Source organism: Pomacea canaliculata, linkage group LG9 (assembly GCF_003073045.1).
Source record: "Pomacea canaliculata isolate SZHN2017 linkage group LG9, ASM307304v1, whole genome shotgun sequence".
Lineage (NCBI taxonomy): Eukaryota > Metazoa > Mollusca > Gastropoda > Architaenioglossa > Ampullariidae > Pomacea > Pomacea canaliculata.
This window is the reverse complement of record NC_037598.1, coordinates 2,329,612-2,357,563: the sequence shown is the minus strand read 5'-3', so window position 1 is coordinate 2,357,563 and position 27,952 is coordinate 2,329,612. Positions and strand designations below refer to the sequence as shown.

Below are 27,952 nucleotides of genomic sequence, written 5' to 3'. Positions count from 1 at the left end.
GTGTTATTGTATTTGTGTTCATGAAAGTGGCTGCTTTCACTGTAAGAAACGACACTTCTCAACTCAGCCAACTGTTACAACAACATGCAAAACTGTCTTCTAACCAAAATGTAAACACAGATGAGTGCATTTAGGTTGTTTCTTTCGATGTCATTTTATAATTAAACTGGCGCCTGTTTGATATGCGAGTTCTGAGTACAATAACATTCTCAGTAACAAGAAATTCACATTTTCTGCCAGTAATAAAGTTATTATAGATGATAGGGAACCGACTCTAATCTTTGTGTAGAAAAGAGAAACACAAAAAGTCAAGGAGACAGAAAGAAAGAGTGCTCCTGCTGTAAGCTCTCACCTTAGGAGAAAGACAACTCTGCCATAAAAATTTAGTCGATAGTTCGCTCCCTTGAAACAGAATTGTGTGTATGCTGGTATTTGTGTCGAATGGGACTGTAAAGTTTACATTTTGTTAAATTACAGTACATCATCATCGTTGTGGTGACCTTAATCTTTCCTGTTTTTTTTTTTGTTAATTTTGTCGTTTTAAAACTGACAGATAAATTAACAACATAAATTATATACATACATGATAACATACTCATATTACAATCTGCAATTACTTGCTATTATTGGCAATAGAGAAAGTAAAGTACAGTGGAACCTCGGTTAACGAACATAATCCGTTCTGGAAAGTTGTTCGTTATCCGAAATGTTCGTTATCCGAAACAATTTTTCCCATAAGAAATAAAGGAAATAGATTTAATTGGTTCCCAGCCCCTGTTGACTCGCTAATTGAAAGTTACAGGCTCTATAGGTATTTGTTTTAATGAGAACAGTTATAATGCAATATAAATGGAGTTAAATAAACATAAAAACATTAACGAAATCATTTAAACATCAGAAAACTTGCCGTTTTGATGGCGTGGGTGGATGGAGGTGTGGGGAGGAAGGGGTGTAGTTACTGCTTGGATCCCCCTTCCATGAGCACACGTGACATTGTAAAATCGGGGGTGACTTCCTTTTCTGTCGCTTTGAGGTTGAATGAAAAAACTTGTCCAGTGTCTGTTCCTTCTGCCTTTTTGTAAAACTCTTCGGTAATACGACATCCAGGCCAGTTCTTATAGCCCCCGCGGGGCCCGAGGCAAAGGGCATGTGCGGGGCCCTCACGCCACGATCACACGGTTTTAGTTGGGATCTAAAGTCACTTATCAATCAAAAGCGCGGAGCCCCTTGAAGCGCGGGGCCCTAGGCAGATGCCTCGTCCGCCTGCCCTATTTAGCCTATAACCTATATACAGCTCAATATAACGTTGTTAGATATACTGGATCGATCTTGATGCTCTAATGTATGAAAATGATTAATTATTGTTGTTCGCTTGTATCTTACATGATTGAACTCTTGCAATTTAATTTTTTGTTCACATTCCACGTACACTATATATAGTCTATGAGCATGGTAATGTTGATCTTATATAATGATGATGACGTCCTTGTTCACCTCCTCTTGAAATGGGCTCGTTCGATTTCTTTCTCTCTTTAATTCTCTTTCAATCGATATACCACTTGCTTAAGCTATATATATTTATATATTATGTTCTTGTAGCAATAATATGTGGTTAAAATAATTATAACACATTAAAATTGTCTCAAACCACAAACAAAAATTTAGAATACGTCCGTGTTCAAACTACAATATTGTCCAGTAAATTAATTTGGCATGCAATGTAAAGGCATGTCGGAATTATATATGTATATAGTTCTGCATAATATATAGTTTTGTTTTTGTTTTAAGCCACTGCATGCATGGCAACATTATAGAAGGGAGAAAATGAATTTAACATATGCTTTGATCCAACAAACATATATATATATCAAGCCTCTCTGTCCGCACCGAACACTGCCTTAATATTTGTGACATATAGTATGTTAATTAAAAGGTTCAAATAGCTCGATAATTGATCTTCATATGTTTCACGAATGCATATTTAGACAACGAAAGGTATATATGCACTGCATATATATATATGATGCTTTATCTGAGCTCGATGTACAGGTAAAACTGTTTCGCATAAACGTACAAGCCAAAACAAGTTTATAAAAGTTGTGTCGTGTCTGACACTAGAGATAAGAGTCTCGATCTGTGTAGTGTAGCCAGTGATGCAGTAGCAGCAGAATATATCACGAACTGGCACAATACACGTCTGTGACTGTCATTTATATATTAGCAATCTGCTGTTATTCTAATCGACTGCAACTTCACCTATATGTTAATATAGACAAACAGTATATAGACAGTCAGCTTTAACTAGCTTAATATTGAAAGCGAGTTGAAATACGGAGAGTTAATGACTGCGAAAGATCCGTTGGAGCAATTACTTAATCAAGTGTGGAGGTAGAGCCAGCAAAGGGAAGTAACTGTCATACGCTCCCCCCCCTTCCTCGTGCAGAGGGATGTCACATCGCTTGGAAGCTTAGCTCGAAGTTTGTTGTTACGACACCTGATACACCTGATGCCACGTCGTACTGACAGGTAAATGACGCCTGCTGTCACGTCATGTCACGTCACAACTCACGAGGCTCATCACAACAAACGATTGACATTCAAAGTGGAGTGCAAGTGCAGGAAGGGGGAAGTAAACCCTGGCGATGCTTGCAACTCATTCAGTCGAAAACTCGAAAGTTGTGTTTGACAAGAACGTGTAGCAGGTTCTGGCGATGTGTGTAAAAATATGTAATTTGCTCGTAGTTAATAAACATTCCAGAATGCTGCTTAGAAGTAAAACGAGGACTTTTGCTGTCGATTCAGAGCAAAAGTCAGTTGACCACAGGACACAGACAGCGACTAGACGGACCAGGGCAACTGGGAGACGGCGATTGACAAGAAAAAAGGTAACTAAAGGTAAAAGTGATTCGAAATTCATAAGAATATTTTTTAGTATCTGATACTTCAGTTTTCTGTTTCATACCTACATCTCCATAACAGCAGTTTAGCGTATAGTAATTGAACAGGATTTGCAACATGATTTGAGTTTAAAGTATATATATATACACTCATAAAATAAATCGAAGGGAAAATAAATATAAGGCTATCACACAGATTTATTTAAGTAAAATAATTGCAGAAATAAAAGAAAAGCAAGCGTTCAAGATGTAAAAACAATTAAATAGGCACTCTAAGACTGTGCAATCATGCAGTATTAAATCTGTCATGCTTTAGATGTCCTACCAAATCACAAATTTTGCAAAGAAAAACAATTGTTCACACTTACTTGATCCCCACCTAAGGGTGTGTGTGTGTGGATGTGTGTGCTATGGAAATTGTGTGTGTGCACATGCACATATTTAAAGTGCAAGTCTGTGCATTATTATGTAGGTGTATACAACACCCAAATAACTGTGCAGCTTTTGTTAGGAGAGGTCCCAGGTGATTTAAATTTTTTTTGTGTGTTTAATAAAATCGGATATATTAAGGCCATGGAGAGCACAATGGAGGTCAGGAGCAGAAGGATGTGGATGGTGGTATTCCTGAATTTCACCAAGCAGCTCATGAAACTGATGGCACAAACAGTGACACTGAAGCAGAGCTCCTCAGAAACATGGCCAGCATGGTAATAGTTACAACAACACTGTTTGTAGACATTTGTATGATTAGAGGGGGAGACAGTGAAGGGAATGAGAGAGTGGGAGAGAGAAATTTGTGCTTATGTTAGAAAATGAGCTAGTTTCTCTTTGTAAATAACAAAATATAAAAGTGCAAATATTATAATTTTAGTTTAAACTGGAAAGTTGTCAGGTATATTATTCTTCTAACAGATGGGAGCTATTCTGAATATTAATTGAAAATTATTGCACCTACTATTTGGTAATTTTTAAAATTTTGAATATGAGTTATATTAAGTACACATTTTTAAAACAGAATAAAAGCAGAGCAATAACTTTTTTTCAGAAAGTTTCTGAGGAGGGACCTTCGCAGTTTCTTGGGTGAGTAATATCAAAAACATGAGAGTGACTAATGAAATTTGCCACTGTGTTATACCAGTTAAATACTGTGTGCTTTGTACCATAAGGAACAATAGCTGGAAATATGATAATCTTTGTGCTTAAAAGACTTTGTGTGTGATTTCCATAGAACTGGCTTCATCTATGATGAACTAATGACTAAACACAAATGTGAGTGGGATGAAAACTACCAGGAGTGCCCAGAACGACTTCTTCAGCCATTTGCAAGATGTGAAGAACTAGGTTTGGTTGAACGGTGTGTTAGAATTCCAGTAAGTTTTCTACGTGTCTTTCAGCTATAATACCCCTAGGTTATACTAGTTTATACGTGTTTGAGAAAAGAAAAGAGCTGAAAGGAGCAAAGAGGGAGGAAGGCAGTGAAAACGGCTGAAAATGATGAAAGAAGAGCATTTAGTATCAAGTTAGGGGTGTAAGTCTACCGTCCACTGACAAACATTATCTCACATTAGCAGAACAAACAGTATTTATATCTGCATATTGAAAATTGTTAATTTATAGTTGTTCATAGAATGTTTTGTCAAGAAATGGTGCTCAAAAAGTGATTAGACTGCATGAATAGTTTCTGGACTTCTCCATCCTGAGTGATTGAGCTTACTGTCTCATTAATGAGCTGGTCTGTGTTTGATTTACATTTATTTTTAGATAACGTATGCAACTGAAGACCAGATTCTTTGGCAACATTCTAGCAGTGCTTTGGAGATCATGAAAACAACACCTACAATGACACCAAAAGAGCGAGAAGACCTTGCTAAGAACTATGACGCTTGGTTCAGCTCCAGTGTAAGCATTTGTGACAGTGTCTTGCATAACAAAAGCTTTAAAAAAATATGGTTTTATCTTTAAAACTTTTTTAGAAAATGGGGATAAACTTGTTTTGAGTAATATTGCATTTGATTTGCACATTATAAGTCCACTGAGCAGAAATATTTTACCAAATAATGATATGATAATTTGCACATGGTGTCATAATTTGAACTTGACAGATAAGTCTACCCAGATCAGCCACTGAAGGTATCTTAAATTGTGGTTACTGTCCTGTCATCACTGAAATACAGCATAAGCCATAGTTATGAAATATAGAAGGATAAAGACTTCATGCTTATAAAAAATCTTGACATGCAGGCAACATTTGAGTGCAGCATGGCAGCCGCAGGCAGCAGCATTGACCTTGTGGATCACATCCTGAAAAAGAAGGTAACCACTCTAAATTTTTTTGGTGCTGTTTATTGTCTTTTATCTGATAATGCTGTACCAAAAAGGAAGACATCCAACATTAGGCAGAAACAGAAATATAATTTACAGCTGTTCTCAGCTTTTCACAACACTTACCTTCAACTTGCTGAAATTGCCATTAAAATGCCTGCAAAGAAGCTTCAAGCATTTGAGTTCACTTCATTATTATTACTAACACAAACCACTTGAGAGAAGGTTTCTGCACACAATATTCTATTCACAATATTAGCAGCAGTTGCGTTTTCTATTATTTGTTTATAGAGTAAATTTGTAGGATGCCTTCAAGGGTAGCAATTCTGTTGAATTGATGATGTTTTGAATACGGGCAACCATATGGGAACATAGTGGTATGGAAATGCCTACAGTTATTTCTTTGGCTGTAGGAGATCGTGTCAGAATCAAAGAAATGTGGAGAAAAGAAGTGTGAGTTGAGGGGAAGGGGAAGGGGTCGACTAGCTAATAGAAAGTGTGAAGATGAAGATATAAACTAAAGAATAACCTAGTTCATTGATCAACCAATAATACGAACAATGTCAATAAAATTATGAAAGTACTTCTGCAGATCTGCTACCTTTCAGGTAACAAATGGATTTGCAATGATCAGGTAAGAGGTAATCCTTTCTTAAATATTTTTTACTTTGGCTAAAACTTAACTTTATGTGATCATCTCCTCTGCAGGCTGTCTTATGCCTTTAATTCGTCAAGTTTTGGCCACTTTATAAAAAGCAAATAAAATGAAAAATAGCTCATATAATTTTTAATCTTTTAACAAATGTAAGAAGAACTACCCTTGCATATAGGTTAGAGCATATTATTTTTATTTTTAAAAAATCCACTTATAATGGCTTACTCTACACTGCTTTCCAAAAAAAAAAAATTATTTCTGTAGTAGTGTCACTGTGAATAGGTGGTGTTAAATATAAACAGGGTAGATATGAAGCCACTCTAGCACACTGACATTATCCAGAAGCGAAAATCATAAGATCTGTTGTTGAAGATGGACTTAAATATTAAAATGTAACACACAAAGTATTGCTTTGCGTAGTTTTTTTTTTTTTTTTTTTTGGCAACTACATCAGAAAGTATTTCTTGTGTTAAACAACCCGAAAGTGACTTGTAGCAGTAAGAATTTGGTGCACAGTGTACTTGTTGCAGAGTAGTTCATTAATTATTGCAGCAAATTAGCACAATTTCAGTTGAGTTAAAACTTAAACTGGACTCTTTGTGATTTTCCTTGTTTTGAGTTAAATGCTGAAAATTTAATGACAGATAAATGAAAGATACCTTCCTTGTGTCGAGCCTTGACCAAGACTTAGCAGTTTCATTAAAATTACTGTTTTTATTATGCAGAATACAATGTTATTTTATTGCAAGTGTTAAATAATCCTTTCACCGTTTATAGGCCACCAGGTCATCATGCAATGCATGATGAATACTGCGGGTATTGCACATTCAACAATGTGGCTATTGCTGCAACACATGCCTTGAATTCTGGAATTGAAAGGTATATAAAATGCCTTTATTTTTATGAACTAGCTTTTCACTGCTAGGTGATAATCAGATGATTGCACTGGTTTAACATAGAGAGTATGAACTCAAATGGAAAAACATTTCTTATGTTAAGTTCTGCTTAAATATTCTGTTCCTGCCATTAATATTAATAATGGTTTGAGTGATAGTGTTAAAATATTATTAAGTGGTTTAAAGGGTATCAAGGAAGTAGCAGGAGAAAATAATTTTTACTCCTTTTTTTTTTAAATTTAGTTTTGCCTCTTTCTCCATCTTTCCTTATTTCACAAATTCTCTTCCATGTTTCGTCTCCTTGAGTTTTTAACCTGACAAAAATATCAGAAATATCCATATCCCTTCACCCATATTTTTTTTCTATTATTCTACTATTTGACATAAAAGCAAGTTGTGTTGATGATTAGAAACAAAAACATCACACAGCAAGGCACAACACTGGTTTACAGTTTTTTCCTGATCCACTTCACTTTTTCTAGATCACTGTTAAGAGGGAAGAGGTTATTTTTTTCTTTTCAGAATCCTGATTGTTGATTGGGATGTACACCATGGACAAGCAACACAGTATATGTTTTATGATGATCCAAGGTAAAAGATCAAGGGGATACCTGGTAGTGCAGTGATTAAAATACTTGCTTATCACTACTGTAGTGATGTGCTCGTAGGGCTGGCCAACACAACCTTCTCCTCACCCCTTCTCCATCTTTGTTCCCTACTAGAGTAAAATCACCTTAAGGTGGAAGCTGACTGATATATGCATACTTATTTTACTTGTCAGAATATTGAGCTTTTCACATTCATTATTGCTTTAAATTTGAATGCATTTACCATTATTTTTGGTGCTGTAGTAATGAACCTAATAATAATAAATGCAATATTTGTAAAGGGCATACTCACACTCCTAAGGAGCATACAAGAGCCAGGATTATGATGTTGGCACTGTGCTCAGTATTTCAGTGTTATCAGATATTTATGTGGGAAGTTCGTAAGAAAAAACATTGATGGTCAGTAGAGCTTCAATGATGAAGTCTCAGTTTGTGCATTTATGTTTTGTATCCAGAGTTATCTACTTTTCCATCCACCGCTCTGAGTATGGAACCTTTTGGCCATATCTACGTGAATGTGATTATGACTTCATTGGAGAAGGCCCCGGGAAGGGTTACAACATCAATGTACCACTGAATAAGGTATTCCACTCACATTTGCTGCAAGATTTGTTATCCCAAAATTATCAAATTATATTCTTTATAAAGTGGCATTTATTAGTAATAGACTGAAATGCTTAAGAAACATACACTTATTATTCTGTAAAAAATGTTTTCTTTGTCCTATATTGACCAAAATTCTCTTTAAACAGAAAAATTATCTTTAAAATTGAGCTACAATCTGTGTAAGAAAACGCATGCACAAATACACATGCTTTCAATTACACATGTACATGTATTTAGTTTGGCACTAGACTTAAGAGATTTATACCATTCTTACATTTGTCAGTAGATTTAGCAGTTATAAAGGCATTAAACATGCATCACTTATGAGGCAAAAATTATTAAAATGCAGTAGTTTTTTCTTGTCTATATTAATGTCATGAAAATCTTTCCATAATTAAAAAAAAATCTGGTAATAATGTAGAATTTCTACAGACACAGTTTATTGTGAAGGTTTTGTAAACACAGAGTAGTGAGATATTTTAAGGAACTGTCATGTTAAAAGTGATTTTTGCAGATTGAAATGGGGGACGCAGACTATGTTGCCATCTTCCAGAACCTGTTGTTGCCCATTGCCTATGAGGTGGGTTGAAGGATGAAGATCCCACTTGTAAACAAAGTGGATCAGTATGACATATTTTTCTCACTTTCTGTCTGTTCAAGCTATTTATGAACAGTGGCATTTTGCCAAGAAACTAATTTGCCAAGTTTCACTCGGACATCTTAAAAAAACCCACTAAAGTTATTAAAACTGTATGTATTAATTACTCTTCTGATCGTTTAAAAAAATAACTGAAAAAAAAAATCCAGATAAACAGACAATGATGAACACTTATCTACAACTGAGGACTTACCCCATTTACCGAAACCTGTATCAGAAGTCTTTTACCCTGTCCATCACAGTATGATGGAGGAAAAAAAACTCTGAGCAATATTCCTTACTTCAGAGAACATGTATTTTACCTGTATAGATTTTTTTTTTTTTTTAATCCATCTCTAGTTCTTTAGCTGCACACTGATTTATTGGATACAATAATGCTTCCTTAAACCAGTACATGCAGTACTTGCAATACATGCAGTATTGCTTGCTGAGCCTAGAACTAATTAAATACTACTGTTGATATTAATTTATTAATTTCATTTTGTAACTTTCAGTTTTCTCCCCAACTTGTCATCATTTCTTCTGGATATGATGCAGCCATTGGATGTCCAGAGGTAATTACACACACACACATGTGAAAATCAGCAACAGACAGGTCTGTAAACTTACTTTTGTTTGTTCCTCAGTTCTACAGATATTTGCGCATTCATTTGAAATCACCTATTTGTTCATGCATATAGCACATCCATACACTTTTTTTTTAGCTAGTTCATTTTGCATGCTGAATATCTCCATTTTTTTTAACTTCATGATTTTAGAAGGTCTTTATTGTTGAGATATAATTTAAAAAAACGTAAATATTTATGGAATCACTTTCAGTCTTGTATGTATACATTTCCCTGTGTCATAGCCACCAGTTAGGCACCTCTCTTATCGTTTGAAAAAGACTGTATAGCACGACCTTAGCTAAGCTAGTACATTCGTACAAATTACAGCAAAGTAGTTTATAAAGGTTTTCTTCATTAAGTTTACCAATATAACTACATAAACTACAAATACAGATAAATGAACCAGCAGCTATGAATTACCCTGGCCTTTTTTCCTCAATTTCTAGGGGCATATGTTGGTGACACCTGCTGCTTATGCACACTTTATCCACATGCTGTCTGCTCTGTGCGAGGGCCGTGTCTGCACTGTACTCGAGGCAAGAACGTCTTGTTTAAATTACAGTAAAAATATCATTGTCCATATGACACAAATAAAACAGTAAACACAATTAGAAAACCTAACATCAAGAACCAGTTGACTGACAGCATGTTCCTCTCAGAATTTCATGATCTGCTCAACCACTGCATCACGCTTGGTGGCACCTGTGATCGTAAGTGATTTCAATGTGCTTTTTTCATGACAAAAACTATCTGTGAACTAAAAGGATTGTGGGCCTGCACGATGTCTTTCAGTGCCCAAGAAAGTGATTTACTTGTTCTACTTGCTTGTAGGGTGGTTATTGCATTCAGTCACTTGCTGAGGGCTGTGCCTTGACAGTGCGGAGTCTTCTAGGGGATCCGTGTCCTTTGTTACCTCCTCTGGGAGAGCCCAGCGACAGGTGATAGCATATGTGAATTCAGAAATTTGGCAAGAATTGTTACTGATAGTACAGACAAGCAGACTGACAAAAACAATAATGTCATTGATAAAAAAATAAATCTGCTAGAACAAGATTCACAGTGATTGCTCTTAACAGATGTAGTCTACAAGTACTGCCAAAAGATTCATATTGTATTTACTGATGGATAAAAATCTTGGCCTGACATTCCTGTCCGCACAGATATGTTACTCTGTGTTTTCATATGTTAGCATGGCAGGTGTATTCAAGTCATCTGGAATCCTAATCAGTTTATGTCTATTAGTTAAAAAAGTATGGTTTATTGGAAATATCGAAAGCATGCCTTCTTTGCAATGTAGGAAAAGAATGGTTTGTAATTAGAAGATTGCTAATTCTTGGTAGTGTATGTCCATGCTGAATAATGTATTTCTCAAGTACAGTGTTTTCTTTCAGTATCATCACCACCATACTCAATGTCATCAAAGTCCTGAGGCCATACTGGAAATGCCTTCAAGCATCTCAGTTGCTTGGACCAGGAGAGCTGTGTCCTTTTGAGGAAGTAAACTCTAATCCTCCCAGGTGCATTGTGCTTGATGTAGATAGCAAAGGAAATTGCTGGCTTAGTGCATGCAATGGAAAACCGATGTAAACTGCTGTTATTATTAGAGAACTTTTTGAAACACAGTTCCTCACTAGGTAACAAGATTATGTGGTTCAAAAAAGAGTGAAACATAAAGGAGATAAAATGGAAGCAATAGGTTATGATAAGTGGAGTGAAAGGATGCTGGATGCCCAGATTTGATGTCCTTTGGAACATAAAGGTATGTGCCTGATGTATTAAATTTTGCATGTAATCACATCATTCTTCTTTCAGAAATCATGGAATATGTGCTATTTATAACATCAGTATCTTTTTGAACTATCATTTGAATATGCCATTAAATCATGTTTCTGAAAGAAAGAAAGAGAAATTTGCAGACAGGTACAGAGGAATTCTTACCTTAGTGTCACATAGAATGTAAAGATTTCATGTGCCTGTTTCAGAGAAGGAGTAAAGTTTTACACACCAGAAACTCGACCTAAAGAATATCCAATTACTGGATTCTATCACGTGCAGACCCCAGAAGTCTTCGAAGGATTTAAGCAGAAAATAAATCATCTCATTAGAGAGACATCTCTTGCCAAAGCTCCTCACAAGTAATGAAGTGTTTGAGTTATCTCAGAAAGTATGCTTGTGTCCAGAAATTTGTAGCTTCATTCATCAGTGTTGGATGATGTCATTTTTTTGTCAGTATTTCAAGTCTGTGACTACAGCCTAAAAGCCTAGATGGAATGAATGAATTGTTTTGCTGTAGTTTATTCCTTGTTGCTCCTTTGAGGAGCATAGGACCGCTTGTTTTGCTGTAATTAAAATGAATTTCATTCTTCTTTCTTCTTTCCTATTTGCCCCCAGTGGAGCATAGGCCGCAAAAATGAATTTCATAGGAGCATGAAATTGATCATATTGGTCAGGTCTCCTTTTACGCACTGTATTTCTTTGCTTTGCAGAACTAATCGTACACAGGCTATGCATTTAATAATCAATCTGTTTCTTATGTGTAGAGTGTGTTTCATCTTTGATGCTGACATGAGAAAGCACTCAAATACTGTTGACAGGTGAGCTCTAATGTCACAATATGCAGCAAGCTGAAAGTTATGATATTGCCTGTGATAATATCAGTTCAAGATGCTTCTTGTACTTTTTGCTTCTTATCTTTTATTTCTTATTTCCTCTTTCATCTACTTTTTCTTGTAATTGATAACAAAGTCTTTATCCTTGTTTTTTTTTTTTTTTACTTAATGAAGAGCTCTTCTGGTCTCTACTTCAGCAGGTATGGTAATTCCTCATTCTTAAATGTATTCTTGAGGCTGTAGTGTTTAGGTTAGTCCTGATTTTTGTGGTTGTAATGGGGTATGAGAGAAGAAGCAGATGACAGGTTTTCAGTTTTCCGTTTGGGTCTTCCTCTGCTAGATCCAGCAAGATTACAATATTTAGATTTCCATATCCAAAATATAGAGTCATCTCTCAATATCATTCATGCTTCCCTCAAATGGAGCATAAGAAACTGCCACCACATACAATGAAAGCAGCAAGCGTGAAACTTGCTCACAGCTCAGTGATAAAACTCTTTTGGACTGGTCCTTGAAGATGATAAGGCAAGGCTCTAGACTCTAGACTACTCTAGAGGGATAGACTACAGGGACATCTGTCCTGCAAAAGCAAGAACAGAATACATCAAGCAGGCCCTGTCAAGATATGCATGGTCTGCAAAAGTCTTGATATTCATATCCATCTCTGGTAGGCTGACCTCCATTTGCCTACCTTTCAGGCCCAAAAATATCAAGAGTGTCCGTGTTTAGACATTGACCCCCCCCACCCATGAAGACACAAAGTTTTCTATGAGACTGAAGGCCCTTGCAATGCGACTACAATCAGCAGTGAGCTGGAATGGCATCTCCCAAAGTCTTCCTTGCTGCCTTACCTACCCCACCTTACATTCTCATAAACTTAGTTGGCGACCTGGCATGATGGCGTAAAACAACCAACCAACCTTCCCCAACTCTCTATGGAGTCAGGTACCATTCCTGCCATCTGGGGAGACTGGGGAACGCTGACTGCACTAATCGGGAATTGAACCAGTGTGCTCTTAAGTTCAAATGTCAGCTGCTCCTTTGAGACACTCACTCAGAACATCCACAGCTGAGTAGAGAAGGATGATGAATAGATTATCATAGCATTATAAAGGGTATAAAGGCAGTCCTGTAGCAAAAAGAACAGTCCTGTAATTAAGGGAAAATTTGGTTTGAGATTTCTGTAGTGATAAAGAACAGTCCTGATATCAGTATTGTTCATCAAGAACACTTCTGTATTCTAAGAGCCAGTGGACCTTTATTTATAGCCCCACTTGCCTTTGTAATCTTCAAGTTGGCGAGCAGTAGCCAAAGTACAAGCCTTATAGTATAGGTAGTTCCTTAATCAGATATCTGAGATGGTTTGCTCTGACATTAATAGGGATTTTTTTTTCTTAGCACCCATCCAGAGCAGCCCAACCGAATTTCCAGTATTTTTGATAAGCATAATGAATGGGGCCTGCTGAAACGGTGCTTACAGTTGGAGGTAAGTTTAATTATTGTAGAGTTGAACACACATTAGATTCAAACAGTAGCCTGATAATTGGAAGTGTTGAGCATACTTAAAAGATTAAAATACATGCAAACTTTGAAAAGTTCTTAGACAAAACCTCTAAAAAGTTCCCTCCACCCATAAACAAAAAATCCATGATATTCATTTTCATAAAGAAGACACGATAAAGATAAAGAATGTTTGAGGCCAGTGTTAGATTTGTGTTCAGATACAAGTGTGTGGAGATAAAAATATTTTCTCAGAATGCTGCATGCCAGCCAGTCAGGGTAAATAACAAGCAGCATTGTAGCTGAACTTGAAATAAAACTTGTTACATTGATCACATTTTTATAGGCTTGATTTTCAGTTATCCATCATTTTAAGAGCATAGAACTATTTAAAATGACTGTTGTTAGCAGAGCAAGAAATCTTATATACATTTGCCGAAGTTCGTTCAGTTTATTTGTGTGTGTATGTTTTTATATATATATATCCCTTTGGATTTCCACATTAACTAAACATGTCTAATCCAGGTTCAAAGTTAAGGTTTCACAGAGTTATTTCTGGAATTTCATATTTTTGGGCCTGATAGCTGACTTATTTCCCCCCGGCTTTAGTTTTCCATCCTCCCTCTAGGTACCAAGATAGCAGTTAAATACTCTGATACTGAGCCTCATGCTTGGAAGGTGGACTGGTGGGGCAGGCTACCATATGATGTGCTGGTTAATATTAGAGGCTGATTGGACTGTAAAAGTAGCAGAGAAAAGCTGTTTGAAAGACAATGCAGCATAAAAGCTCTGCCCTTGCATTAGTTTTCATTCTCATCCTGTCTTGCTGATATCAGTTGTTTGGAGACTGAAGCAATGCTTCAAATTTGTTTTGCAGTCTCGCCTGGCAACTGATGAAGAAATTCTAGCTGTACACAGGTGACTTGTTGCAGTATTTCATTAATTTTATTTAAGGGTTATCTGCCAGTGCAGACAAATGTCATCATTTGACTTCACCTTACTATCAATTAAACCAAGCCATTTATATACAAGATTAAAACTAACATATATGTCTGAAGATATGCATTATTTTTCATGTGTATCTGACGATACTAGGAAGATATTTTACATTGAGATATTTGTAGTATATATTAAGTTTTTTAAAACTACATTTCTATTTAGAGTACTGTATTTAGACATACAATAACATAACTGCATGTATGTACTTACATGTGAGAGATGTAAGCTTTGTACTTTGTAGGCAGTAAGTAGGGGTGTAAGCTAGCACTTACATGGACTTCAAGGTAAAGCTGCAGAACTACAGGTAATGTATGTTTAGGACTGACCTTGAGAAAATGCATGTATTGTTCCAGCAAGGAGTACCTGGAGGACATAGTAGCTACTGAGTCCATGGAGGACGAAGAGTTGTCTTCCAGGCCATTAGATAAGAATTACAACTCCATCTACATCTCCCAGGCATGTGATAGTCGTTCATGTAAATTATTAATTCCTGAAAAAAATCATAAGCAGCATCAAGTAAAAACTTGGGATGACCTTTCTTTTTAAGAAATTCATCTGGAAATTGGTGTCCATAATATTTTATTTTCTTTTAGAAAAAAAAAATTGTAAAAGTAAGTTGTTCCCATCTGGAAGCTTCACAAAGAGCTTTTGTTAAATTTCGTCTCACGTTTTTCTTGGCTGCGTGGTCTAGCTGCACTTCATAAAGTTTGGATAATGATTACCTCAATTCTGGGAATAGTAGTAACTTATATATATATATTTATTAATCTGTGCATGTCCAGAAAATAACTTGACCATTTTTTAAAACTAACAGCCTATTGTTCTACACAATACCTTAAAGCTACTTACTTTTTTTTTTTAGAGAAAAGGATGTTTTTCTTGTGATACAGGATACCAGCAAATGTGCTCGGCTGGCTGTAGGCAGTGCACTGCAAGTGGTGGAATGTGTCCTGTCTGGTCAGGTGAGCAGTAAGAATAATAATGAATATTTATGATGTCTGGTTAGGTGAGCAGTGATAATAATAAAATTTTTCTGATGCACATACATCCTTATTTCCCTTGATGGTCTACAGCAATGTCAATACACCAATTTATTAAACCTAAACACCAAATGCCTCTGTCCAGCCAATAAGTTGCCAAAAGAATGTTTCATACATTCAGACATTAATAGCAATTCAAAGAAAAGAAAAAATGTGACTATTTGAAGACATCAATGGCCACCTTATGAAAAGCACTGCTGTACTAAACTAATGAACCAAGTATTGACTTTGCAACTTCCAGCTCAGACAGACACAACATCCAAACCAACAAGACTCAAACCAATGACCTGCAGACTTACAAAGAAGAGGTTTAGAGTGACCCACAGAATGAACACAAACTCTAGTCATATTCTTTTCTAAGAAAGGAAACTAGTAAACAGTGTGCCTGCAAGTCTAATCAACCACCCAAACCAAAGTGATTCTGAAAGTAATCGAGAATCACATCGACTTCAGGTTAGTCAAGTGACCCAACCAGATTGCCTTGGACACAGAAAGAACTAACAGAATTATAAAGGTGTGGAAGTCATTCCAGACCTGCTCACCACCACTGAAGACAGAACTAACCAGCAAACCTTGTCAGCTGCTGCCTCTATCCAGCTATTTTCTCTGATGTCCAGTACCAGCAGATCAACAAAACTGTTTGTCAACTGGTACAAGTCAAGTGATGAATGAATAAATGAGTCACAAGAATTCCAGTTGTACTGATCTTATAGTATTTTTCCAGTCTGAAAATTTACAAGTTGCTTGCCTTCAAACTATAAGCCCTTCAGAAAATTTGTTATGTGCATCAGAAGGTGATCAAATCTATTAATCTTCTGTCTTGTGGCATTTTTAATTTTCATGAAACACATTTTTCTAAATGAGACAAAAATGCATTTACTTTTATAGTACTCATTACTTTCAGAAAACTAGGAATGTTGATGCTTCATTTTTTGGTTCTTCTGGTGTTTTTCTCATGTACCTACTTGCAAGCTCTCACACAACTGTTTTCTCTTTTTTTTGTCAGGTGAATCTAACTAAATTTGTTAAAACTGTTATCAAAAATAATACTTTGTTGCCATTGGTCTCAGTGGCTTTACTGAGCTGTAATCAGAGAACCTATTTGTTTCCAGGCACAGAGCGGTGTTGCAGTTGTGAGGTAAGAAGTTCAGCTCTGTGTCTTGATGTCTGAGGCATGGATCAGTCATCAAAACAAATCATATTCTTGTATTATTCTTTTGTAAATTACAAGTACTGTTTTTGTAATGATGCTTCATTACTATATTTTTCTACTTTCTATTTTGTACTTTTTTAAAAAACCTGGTGAAAATGTAAATATATTGTGTGTGAGAGAGAGCATTGTTCTTCTCTATGTTAAACTTATTTTGTACAGGCCACCAGGACATCATGCTGAGCATGACAAGGCTATGGGCTTCTGTTTCTTTAACAATGTTGCCATTGCTGCTGTATATGCAAAGAAGAAATTTGGACTCAACAGGTGAATCTTGCCTATTTATTTGCCTATATTTTTCCATCTTCTGGAGTTAGATGATCTGCCTGACATTTTTGTGCAAAGTGAAGGAAGTGAGATGCTTGGTTTGGGTAATCTGGTTGAAGAGAAAGCTTTCAGAAAAAATCATGAACACTATACATGTTTATTTAATTTCATTTGTTCTGTGTTCTGCAATGTAAGTAGACTGGAATGTTTTAATCAGTTACCTTAGCCTGCTGAGCTATAAAGAAAAAATATCGAAATGGCTAATCAGCATGCTGGATAAAGGTGTTGTGTGAAATTATTTTTGAATTTTGAAGTGTTGTAAGTGTAACTGTGTCAGTGGTGTCTTTGCAGAATTCTTATTGTTGACTGGGACGTTCACCATGGAAACGGCACTCAGAACTCCTTTTATGATGACAGAAGGTACAGTGTTTCTTGTGCAACTTTTATTAAAACATTTCATGGTGAAATATTGAACCAATAAATTAATAAATTATACTTATTTGCCTTTGAATGATGCATTAGAATGATTAAGCCCTTAGTAGCTGGATTTATGATTAGAAAATAGAGGAATCCATTGTCTCATTTTGCAGTGTACTTTACCTGTCACTGCATCGTTACGAGAATGCACGTTATTTCCCAGACAAAGAGGATGCGGACTACTTATTTGTTGGAGGGAAGAATGCAGAAGGCTACAATGTCAACATTCCTTGGAGTCAGGTGAAAAGTTGCCCTGTATTCCATCAAGGAAATTTTTCTTGTTTTTTTTTTTATATTATTATTATCACCTTGTGGTAGAGTTGCAGCTTTGAATTTTATACCTGACATGAATCTGCCAAAGCTAGTCATGCAGGGCATATTTCTTTCGCTTGTTAAAACCCTAATGAATGTACTGTTTATGCTTTAGAAAACACTGAAAAAGTGACAAGGAGTTCTGACTTCTGCTTACATACAATTCATGCAACTTGCACTGTGCAGATGACATCAGTAGCAAGATTTTACCCACAAGCTGACAAATAGTGCGAATGCACATAGAGAATGGAGACTAGCTCTGACCTTACTCACAAATTGACAAATAGTATAAATGCACATAGAATGAAGACCAGATCTCTCCTGCAAAGTCTTGGTTAATAGCAATGACAATGCAAAAATCTACATGAACGGAGGAGAACAGCTTGAAGTATTTGGAAGCCAGCCTTTCCAAAGATGGCAACACTTTTAAAGACATCCACATTAAGTTTTCAATGGCAGCAGTTGCCAGAATTCACAGTGTCTGGAACAGCAATCTATCAGGTTTACTGCCAAGTGCAAACTGAATATTCTTCTTGTGCTTTCATTATTATTTTATGGATGTGAGGCATGGAGTCATCTTGCCAGTACAGGGAGTATACAAGCTTTAGACTAAGTGCCTGAGGAAGCTGCTCCAAAATTCGTAATGAAACAGCCAATGACTTGTAAAGTATAATTTGCCTCCTTAGTGGGTCATCAGGAATCTCCTCTCTTGACAGTGAAATGGTGCAAGCTGATGTGGTTTGGCCATGTGACCAGGCATGACACTCCATCTGGGTGATTTAAAGAGAGGTCGACACCAAAGTGGAGAGAGGAAGAATTTGAAAACATAATGAACTGCTTGTTCCATGCAGGACCTGCTCACCACCGCTCTAGAAAGGCCTAAATTATCAGCTGCTGAATCTGGCCATTTGTTCCTCCCAATGACCAGCGCCAGAGTCCAGGGGTTAACTGTTACAAATCTGGTTAAAGAAAGTTATCAGTCTTTGCTTAGTGCACCTGCCATGCATAAACATCGAGTTTTTATTTTACTCTTATTTGTGCATTAATCACATGCCCATTCATGTACACCTGCACATTTTGCTCATGTCAGCTTGTGAATTACAGGAGAGAATGGGCAATGGTGATTACATGGCTGCATTCCAGCGGATTGTGATGCCCATAGCCTACCAGGTATGTTCTCTGTTGTTTGATTCTCAAACATCTAGTGGCAGTCCAGCCTCTAAATCTGTTTTCACTGTAAACTGTTTCTTCCACTCAAGTAATGATGTCTGTGATTTCTGCTTACACAGCTGGCTTAATATGCTTTACAGGGTTTACAATATTAAAATTTTGCCTTTGCATAGGATCTTAGCAGCTTGTCAAGAAACTAATGAACTTTTCATCCTCATCTAAAATGATGAAAGTCCAAAGTAAAGAGAAGTTAATTTTTGTGCATTAGCATAATCTATGGCTTCATGATTTTGTCATTTTATCAGTTTGCACCTGAGCTTATTCTTGTGTCTGCTGGGTTTGATGCTGCACATGGAGACCCGCTGGTATGGTATACATTGGTTCCTAAGCCACTTATTTTATGCATGCTTTGGACAGTTACTTTTCTACTGCATAACAAATCCCTCAAAATAATAATTATAATAGCAAATAAAATAATATTACCCATAATTGCCCTTCCAGTTTAATAAAGTTGTATTGCAACTTTTCCTCTGTTAAATAATTTTCTTAGTGTATATATAACATTTTAATTCTATTTACAAAATGTTCCTCCATGAAATGGTTTTTACAAATGGAAATTAAGCCAGATTTTTTTTTTCAGCATCTATATTTGTATGATATTTCCTTCTGCTGTTCAGTTTACTGCCCATGGCTACAATGCATCCTGATCTCTAAGCCTATAGCCATCAAATAAATGAAATAGAGTAATCTTGATATATATATAGGAGAGGTTGAAACAAATGGCTTGACATGGAAGAGTTAGTTATAACATTTGAACCCCGTGGATTTTGAATTATTGTGTACATAATTTATATTCATATTGTTTCTTGAGTGTAACTAACTTTTTTTTCAAAAATACTGATGAATGCCTGTCAGTTAGGTTTGTGGAAAAGAGCTGGCATTAGCCACATTTCATTTTCTAAAGGTAAATAAAATTAAAATGTCTTGTTAATCTTCTATGACTAGATAATAAAAAATTGTGTAATCCTTACTTCAATAGGGTGGGTACCATGTCATGCCTGAGTGCTATGGACAGATGACCCATATGCTGAAAGGACTGGCCAATGGCAGGATCATTCTTGTTTTAGAGGTAGTATGCATATGAGAGAGAGAGAGAAGAGAGAGGGTTTTGAGGATACAGGGGAGCTTGCAGTTCATCTAGCTTTTTAATTTCATCATCTGAATTTATGTATTATTATTTATGAAATCTTTCTGCAATTTTAAAGAATCATTCTACAAAAGAACTAAAGCTTTTGTACTTTCAAACCTGTCAGTGTGACTTCTCAATAGTTGACGACACACCTGGTTATGAGAGTAGATGGAAGTATACTTTCTCAAAGAGATGTATATTTTATTAGGGTGGCTACAATCTTCGAAGCTACAGCTGAATCCATGGCAACATGCACATCTGTGTTGCTAGGAGATCCGTGTCCACCATTAGAATTTGAGGAACCCAGCAGCAGGTTGGTAAATCTCATATAGTTTATGCAATGCCACATTTTATTTCTCACTTTTTTAATTTGCCTTAAAGCCTTGTTTTTGACATGTCATTGATATAAAGTCAAGTCACTTGATGAATGAGGCGGTGAAGACTACACTTTTCTGGGGTCCACTGTTTTTGTGAGGGCCAGGCTCTTCTTCTCCATCATTGCTTTACCTTTGCCCAGCCCTCTGTGGAATCAGATACCTAACTGGATTGACTGGGGAAAGTTTGCACCACACAGGTATCCAAGTGGCACCAGAAACCACCCAACTTTCTACTTCCCTTCCTTTTTTATATGTATAAAATCATTTCACTTCTTTCTGTTGTAAGTTTTTGAGCTGATGTTTCTCTCTAGTGCTTTGTTATCATATTCTGTATAATAATTCTGCTTATCTGTATCATATTCTGCATTTTTTTCTTGGCTCCGTGGGGTTATTCTTACAGTTTCCACTGTTAAATTTCCAGTGTTACCAAACGTGTCACATTCTTGAGAAAGTCTGGAAAACAATAGTACATTTCACCTAAGATGACCTTAATATGAATTTTAAAAAAGCTATTTCATCATTTTTATGCTTTGCTATCACTGATAAAACTAAAATTTACTCATACAAGGACAGATTTTTCATCCTGTGTAGATCATCATACTGAAATGTCTGTAAAACGACTACCATTTTCTAAGATTAACAATAAAATTATTCTTGTTTATAATCTTGGAAATCTCAGTTCATGCATCACATAAAAAAGTTGAATATGAGATAGCACTTCTGAGCTGTGACACCGTGTCATAAGCAATTTTTATCATAACAATTCATTATTTCTCTGCCGCACAACAATGGTGAAAATCATTGAGCGGTACTAGCTCTGTTCCTCTGTTCAGTTAAGCTGTTTATCACCTACACTGCCGACTCTCTCTCCTATTTTCCTCCAATAACTCTAGAACCTTCCCAAAACTGAATATTCCCTTTCCAAGACTAGACCTCTTCAAATCAAGTCTGCAATTTTCAGGGAGTGCGCTATGGAACAGCCTCCCTCTCCATCTCAAACAATTGCACTCCTGGCCTGCTTTCGACGCCAATCTATCCTCAATACGTTCAAGATATATAGATAAGCCCTCTAATTCCTTACAGGTGACCTTGTGAATATATGCTAATCTCTTCTTAACCATCACTTTGTACATATCCCCTTCTCTATGCTTATTATCTTTTATATTTAATGCTTAATTAATTCATTTCTATAGTTAATTTTTATGCTTATTATCTTTTATATTTAATGCTTAATTAATTCATTTCTATAGTTAATTTTTTCCCTGAAAAGGGCGAGGGCTAAGTGGAAAAAAGCGCTCAGTTGCTTATTTTACCCCTCGTTAATAAAGAATTGTCATTGTCATTGTCATTGTCATTGTCATTGTCATTGTCCACCCCACCTGTCACCTTCTCTTTCATTACGTTACCTTATTGTTCTGTCATTTTGGTGGTTTATGTGGTCTTTTGCTGTCCTATCATTTCAGTTCTTTATCTTTTCTCTCCCTATGTGCAGTCAGCACCTCTGTGCATGTTACAAGACTACATCGGCATCTTATCATTAATCTTTAGTTCAAATGTGCTGCCATGATTTGTTGGCTTGTTGCTTTGATTACAATGCCAGAACAAAAGAAAATTGATGGCTATATCTTTCTCTCAAATGTTAGAAACCCGCTCCTTTCTCTTAATTGTCCTTTCAACTGCAGAGATTTGCACTCCTACTAAAACTAATTAACATGTCTTTATGTCAAACACCTGCATCATTCTTCAGTGTTTTAGCTTTTTGGGGTAAAGAGGAGAAGAGCTGGTTTTCTGTTTCAGTGAGAAATAAAATTTCAGAAAGTCATATATGTCACAGAATTCATGTTGCTACAGAAAATGATCTGTCTAGAGATACAAGATACTGGACAATACTTTGGCTAATAATTTTCTTAAAGGGTTGTGGAGATGAATAAAAGGAAACTGATATTACTAGCTTTTATTTCTTTACAAAAAAAAAAAATTTGAGATGCAACAGGGAGGTGAAAACTTTCCCTCTCTAGTCTGCATTTGAAAACTTGATCAACTGTGCGATGACATTATGTTGTCTAAAGGTGTAGTGCAGTCACCAAGGTTTCTGTCATAAAAAGGTGATGGCTACATCAGAGAATCGAAATGTAGTAAGGGAAGATGCAGACTGAAGTTTATGCGTAGAGACAATTTGGATTTTTTTAATTTATTATTATTATTATTATTATCTTGAGCACATTTCTTAACATCCATTTTTGGACATTGAATTACTTTGTGTTTGATGGCAAAGACTTAGAAAAAGAAAACCTTGTGTTCTTTGCATCGATGTAATATTTCATGTTGAATAAAATAGTCACCGGATGTTAAATATATATTTTGTTTTTGTGACTAGCCTGTAATAATCTATGAAAGATTTGTTACTTATGGACCTGTGCATGCAAAGCTACATCATACAATCACACACACATACACACACCACTTTTATCACACAAATAAGACGATACACTCAAAAGTTCACATTTAGTGATGCTTTTTGCAGTGCCTTAAAGACCATACAGCAAGTGGTGGAGACACACAAAAAAATACTGGACAGCCTTGAAGGCAGCAGGTACAAATGTCTTCTTCATTTCTTGTTTTTGCCTGTCCAGAGTTACATTTAATATTGTGAATTTTACTTTCATTGGTCCATAAAACAAGCATATTAAGAGTTTTGTATAATTCTGTCAGATATATTTTATCAGAGGGACAAGGTGTGGGTAGGTTTATCTGGGATGAAGTTGTTAGCAACATCCACCTAGAGTCAAGGAGTAAGTAGGAACATATGTTGCTTTGTGAATTAATTCAAAAGACCCTGCAAGGTTTCTGGTGCATAACTAACCCTGCATTGACCTTATCTCTGCTTGTAACAGTGAGTCCTGGTATTCAAAATCAACATATATATTGTCCCCACACAGTTAACAAAGAAATATAAAACTATCCTTAATCTCTGTGTGTTAACTTACAAGGTTTGCAAGAACATGTGATTTAGAAAAACGTAAATTACATCTCTTACAGCTTGATGAGAGTCATGCAATATTGTGCGTTCTCATGTAGAACCCCTTCTTATCCATCTCTTTATCAAGCCTACATTCTAGCACACCAACACCGAGCACATGAGCTTGTAGGCGTAGAAGCTAGAATGTGGAGTGGAGGCTGACTTGCATAGGAACGATAGTTTTAGGGGGTGGGGTGTACATGGGGTCAGACCAAAACTAAGCCTGTTGTTTCCTGGGGGTGGGTGGATGTTTGAGCCTCTCCATCTTTGTAAGCATGCCTGGCACGCAACTCGCACATCAGTGACTGGGTCGACCTGGTGGAGGATGTTGGTGGTAAAAAAAAACACTGTGTCCTGTGGCCGCACTGCGGCTGAGACTCACTGAGTGATGACCGAGTGATGCTCACACTCATTGTCTCCTTGACCCCGACTCTCACCCCCTCCTCTTTTCTCTCCTCCCCCCAGCGTCACGCGCGCCCATGTGCGTGCAGCTGCCGCCCCCGTGACTGGCGCTTTTTTTTTTTACATCGGCGCGTGGCCCTCCATCTATCGACATTTTCCTCCAGTTCCTTTGATTGCACGGGGAGGAGGGTGAGCACTAGATTACACGAGAGCTTTCTTTAGTTTGTAAACGGGTTTTATTTCAGGCCTAACGGGAATATCTCTTGTTTAAGCCCAAGAGTATGAGCGCGCGTACGTGTGTGTGTTGGTGGGGTGGACAGTGCACGTAGTGATACAGTTGGTGGTTTTCATACGAATAGGTCAGTATAAGCAGTTGACAGGAGGCAGCTTAGTATGTCTCTAAGAAGGGCGCAGGTGGACTGTCAGTGGAAATCACAAGCAGGTGTCTTGGCCAGCTACCTCTCTGTTCTCGCTAGAAACTTCTCGACGATAAGGTTAGACTAAACCATAGAGTACATCAAATAAGACAGGAGAAACGGGGGTCCGTTGAAGATCGCAAGAAGATTCATGACTGAATAAAGTCGTTAACAGCTAGAAGACATGTCTTTTGGGAGGGTACCAAACTGTTCCCCAATTAGGGCCACGGTTATGAAGCAAAGGTACACGAGTATCCCAGGATTTGTGAGCAGTTCCTACAGTCCGAGTACACCGTCTGTAGCCAGAGATGTGCACCGTATGTAGACATGTATAGACGGGTACATCTACATCATCGGGTGGGCCAACGGTTAGTGCCTTTCACAAATACAGCGAAAACTAACTGCGCAGGGTTCACCTCTCATGTCGGCACACAGTTCTTTCTTGCATGTGGCATCTGTTTACAGGCTGGCTGTCTTGCCGTGATATAACCTTAGTAAACACCTCCTCTTACCCTCCTAACCCTCCCAACATGGTTAGCCGACCTCATAGACCTAGCTCCAATCAAAGGCCCCCTTAACATTACCGGTCCAAACTTGAACCCTAAGGTCACGTTATCTGTCATACCTACAGGTCTTGGCGTGTAGAATCAACATCTAACCTGTGTTGTCCCTAGATTGTCGACTAAACAATTACTTCTAACCTTTTTTTTTTTCTTTTCAGTTACTAATTTAATAGCTTTCTTTTATTAACCTGAAGTGATGACTGTTTACCTTGAAAGCGAGGATGTGAGGGTGGATGAGGGTGGATGGATGTTGCATGAAGTGGGAGGGTAGAGCGAGAAATGTCTAGTGATGGAATATCTCGTAAACATGCTGACTGTTCAGTAACTGGGTTGCAGTGAAGATTCCGGACGTGCCGCCATCTTCTGTCCCCTTCGGAGACAACTGCCAGCCAGGAAGTGTCGCCACCTACAGCCCCGCAGTGAGTGACTGGTTGGCTGTAGTCACGTGTGTACACGTCACGCTTAGGTCAGCTGTGGCGTCACATCCGCTCCCGCGATTTAACTGTGACTGTAATAAACTGTCTGCGTGTAAATCCTGGTTGTGGCGCATTTAACAGCCAGCCATTGTTGCTGTGGCTGTTGGGTGTGTGTGGGTGTGTGAAAGTGTGTTTCGCTCTCACATCCCTACTTCCGTCATAAAACATGAAGATAAAACATGAGCGCATTGTTCTATTTCCGTATGCTTGTAAGACTTGTACCACGTGACGCTAGAAAGCCACAGCTTTACATAGTGTGTCATATATTGGTGAGAATGATTGTTACCCCACGGGTGCTGAGGTGTCACGTGTCTCTGTCGGCTGCTGACGATCGTGTTTGAGTGGAGAATATTTTATTGTGTGTCTAGTTGTGTGAATACACCTGTGCACCGCAACCTGTGTAACTGTCACCAGCCGTGTCACCGCTTGTGGCGACTTCTGGACATTTTCTGTTCGAATGTAAACCGTTACCGAGGTCAGCAGCAAACAAACAAACCAGCAACAGTCTTCTTGTTAGCGTGGTGTACACATGACCTTGCTGTTCTGGCGTTTTGGGGGAAACTTCACCATATATCGAAGAAGTGGGGAGGAAGGGGCTGTCGGATCCATTGTGCACGTGGTTGTCATGGCAGCTGTGCTATTTACAGGCCAGTGAATAAGTGTACGAGGAGTGGTGGCATCCCTCACATTGTCTTCCAAATTAATGTTGCTGTTGTTGTGTTGGGAGAACAAAGAATCGTAGGAAGGTTCGGGGCTCAGGGATCTGGAGAAGAAATGTCTTTATTATCGAGAGAAGAAAGGTGGCGTGAGTGTGACTCACAGGAAGAATGTCATGTGATGCGTAGGAGAGGAAATTCCAAATGGTGGCTTTAGATTGTAGTATTCCGGGTGGTTTTGTAGGCTGTTTCACCCCAACCCCCAAAGTTTCCCATACTTTTCTCTCCCACACTCTCTCTCCCTTCTCCGTCCCATCTTTTCGTCACCCTCATCTCGTTTTCTTTGAAGTGTCTGGAGTCGCATGTATCGGTATAGAGGCGCTGATTCCAACACAATGTGAACCATCCAACATTTTACTGTTACTCACAGGGTGTTTATGAATGTTATTACTCACATGTATCACCCAGCTGCTTTTGCCTTCGATGACGATCAGATATCAAAGAAATGTATGTTGCCAAGGCGGTGTACGTGGGTAGGTGGGGTGGAGAAGGGGAGTTGGTATTTGTTCACCAGCTCACCTGTTCCACGAGTCACTTCTATCCCCTCATTATACGCGAATCAACTCCGCCGACATCAAAGTCCGTTACCTTCCTCTCAGTAGGTCGCGGCATTCTCATCTCTCTCTCAGGTGGCGCCGTCAGACGCCCGAGAAGGTCAAGGGGCACGCTGCAAGCATCGACTTCAGATACTGAGTTCGTCATCTTCGACTGCTGAGAAGGACGTGCTGTCCCGAACACCAACATTTTCGCTGCTGGAAGCGAGGACAAGTAGCACAATCTTCACTACACATACATAGTCGACTACAGGCCACGTGGCCTCTCCACTTCTTGGACTGAAGACGAGTAGCAAGATCATAGGAACACAGCAACAACGGAGTGTGCATCTTTACATCTTTGCTTTCTCAAACCCATTCACTGCCCATGTTCTGAAGTGAGGTTAAATCTGTTAAGTGTGAGCGATTAACGAATGCACCAAGATCCAATCGCTCATTATTTTCACGAATCACGAAGTTGTGTGGGAGAACAGCAAGGGGCTGGCGACATCAGTTATGGAGGAGGTGGACGGAGTTCATGTGATATCATGTCATAGGATTCGACTTTAAAACTACTCAGACCCTTTACAGAAAACTTTCTTTAGACTGTGAGTGAAACAATTTCCAGCGACTTCTTTTTTATCTCCACTGAATTTCCCACCGGTTATAATATTTATTTCTTATTTCGTAGCCGTAGCTTTCTGCGTCGCTGAGGGATAAAATAATATAGGACAGACGTTTGAACAAGTCAGGAAAACTGTGTAACCCCAACATCGCACATCAAACTGTTGTTGGGGTTACACAAACTTTGCCGCACTCATCCTTATTTGTCCACTTAAGAACGAAGTCTGGCGTGTGAAAAGAAACAGGCTGTAGGTTGGGTTTGGTTTCTATGGAAAGATGTTGCTCACCCGTCTCTCACTGTGGATGCTGGTACAGTGATGATCCCTGTGAGACTCGTGTTCCTTCATCTAACTGGCTTGACGACTGCACACCCATCTGTTTTTTTTTGTGTGTCGTCTCTGTCTACATTTTTTGTTCCTTGCACCGTATACCTCTGTTATGCATTGTTTTGTTCCTGAACCAAGTAGTATCCACCCTGTAAACCACTTTTTCTTCAAAAAGTCCGTGCAGAATATTGACCGCGTTTAAATTGTTCGCTTGATAGGATTACTTCTCCATTTCTCCGATATAGGCTTTTTGTTTGTTTGTTTGGAAACTTGGAGAAGAACAGTGGAAAGGGAGATGAAGGGAAAGGGCTGGACATGGGGTCACCTAGAGCGGGTTTCAGCTGATCGACATCGGTGGCGGACTCTGGTTGAGGCCTTATGTGCAACCTGATGCACGAAGAGGAATAGATAGATAGTTTGTTTGTTTGTTTGTTTGTTTGATTGTTTGATTGTTTGTTTCTGATGTACGTACCACGC

General features: G+C 37.8%; 1 protein-coding gene across 1 annotated transcript in view; it reads left to right on the top strand.

Moving 5' to 3' along the window:
- Positions 1-2,572: 2,572 nt before the first annotated feature.
- The window catches only part of LOC112572840 (histone deacetylase 6-like), a 28,584-nt gene continuing 3,204 nt past the window's right edge, over positions 2,573-27,952 (top strand). Inside the window, 32 exon segments of the mRNA XM_025252745.1 lie at positions 2,573-2,895; positions 3,468-3,604; positions 3,943-3,977; positions 4,126-4,267; positions 4,659-4,796; positions 5,139-5,210; positions 5,828-5,853; positions 6,652-6,753; positions 7,293-7,361; positions 7,834-7,960; positions 8,499-8,564; positions 9,137-9,196; positions 9,697-9,786; positions 10,082-10,188; positions 10,642-10,767; positions 11,233-11,385; positions 11,791-11,844; positions 13,258-13,345; positions 14,237-14,277; positions 14,712-14,814; positions 15,249-15,320; positions 16,511-16,536; positions 16,771-16,875; positions 17,227-17,295; positions 17,466-17,592; positions 18,769-18,834; positions 19,140-19,199; positions 19,874-19,963; positions 20,232-20,246; positions 20,248-20,336; positions 22,925-22,993; positions 25,137-25,219. Coding sequence (XP_025108530.1) covers positions 2,712-2,895; positions 3,468-3,604; positions 3,943-3,977; positions 4,126-4,267; positions 4,659-4,796; positions 5,139-5,210; positions 5,828-5,853; positions 6,652-6,753; positions 7,293-7,361; positions 7,834-7,960; positions 8,499-8,564; positions 9,137-9,196; positions 9,697-9,786; positions 10,082-10,188; positions 10,642-10,767; positions 11,233-11,385; positions 11,791-11,844; positions 13,258-13,345; positions 14,237-14,277; positions 14,712-14,814; positions 15,249-15,320; positions 16,511-16,536; positions 16,771-16,875; positions 17,227-17,295; positions 17,466-17,592; positions 18,769-18,834; positions 19,140-19,199; positions 19,874-19,963; positions 20,232-20,246; positions 20,248-20,336; positions 22,925-22,993; positions 25,137-25,219 — 2,791 coding nt within the window. The 5' untranslated portion in view covers positions 2,573-2,711.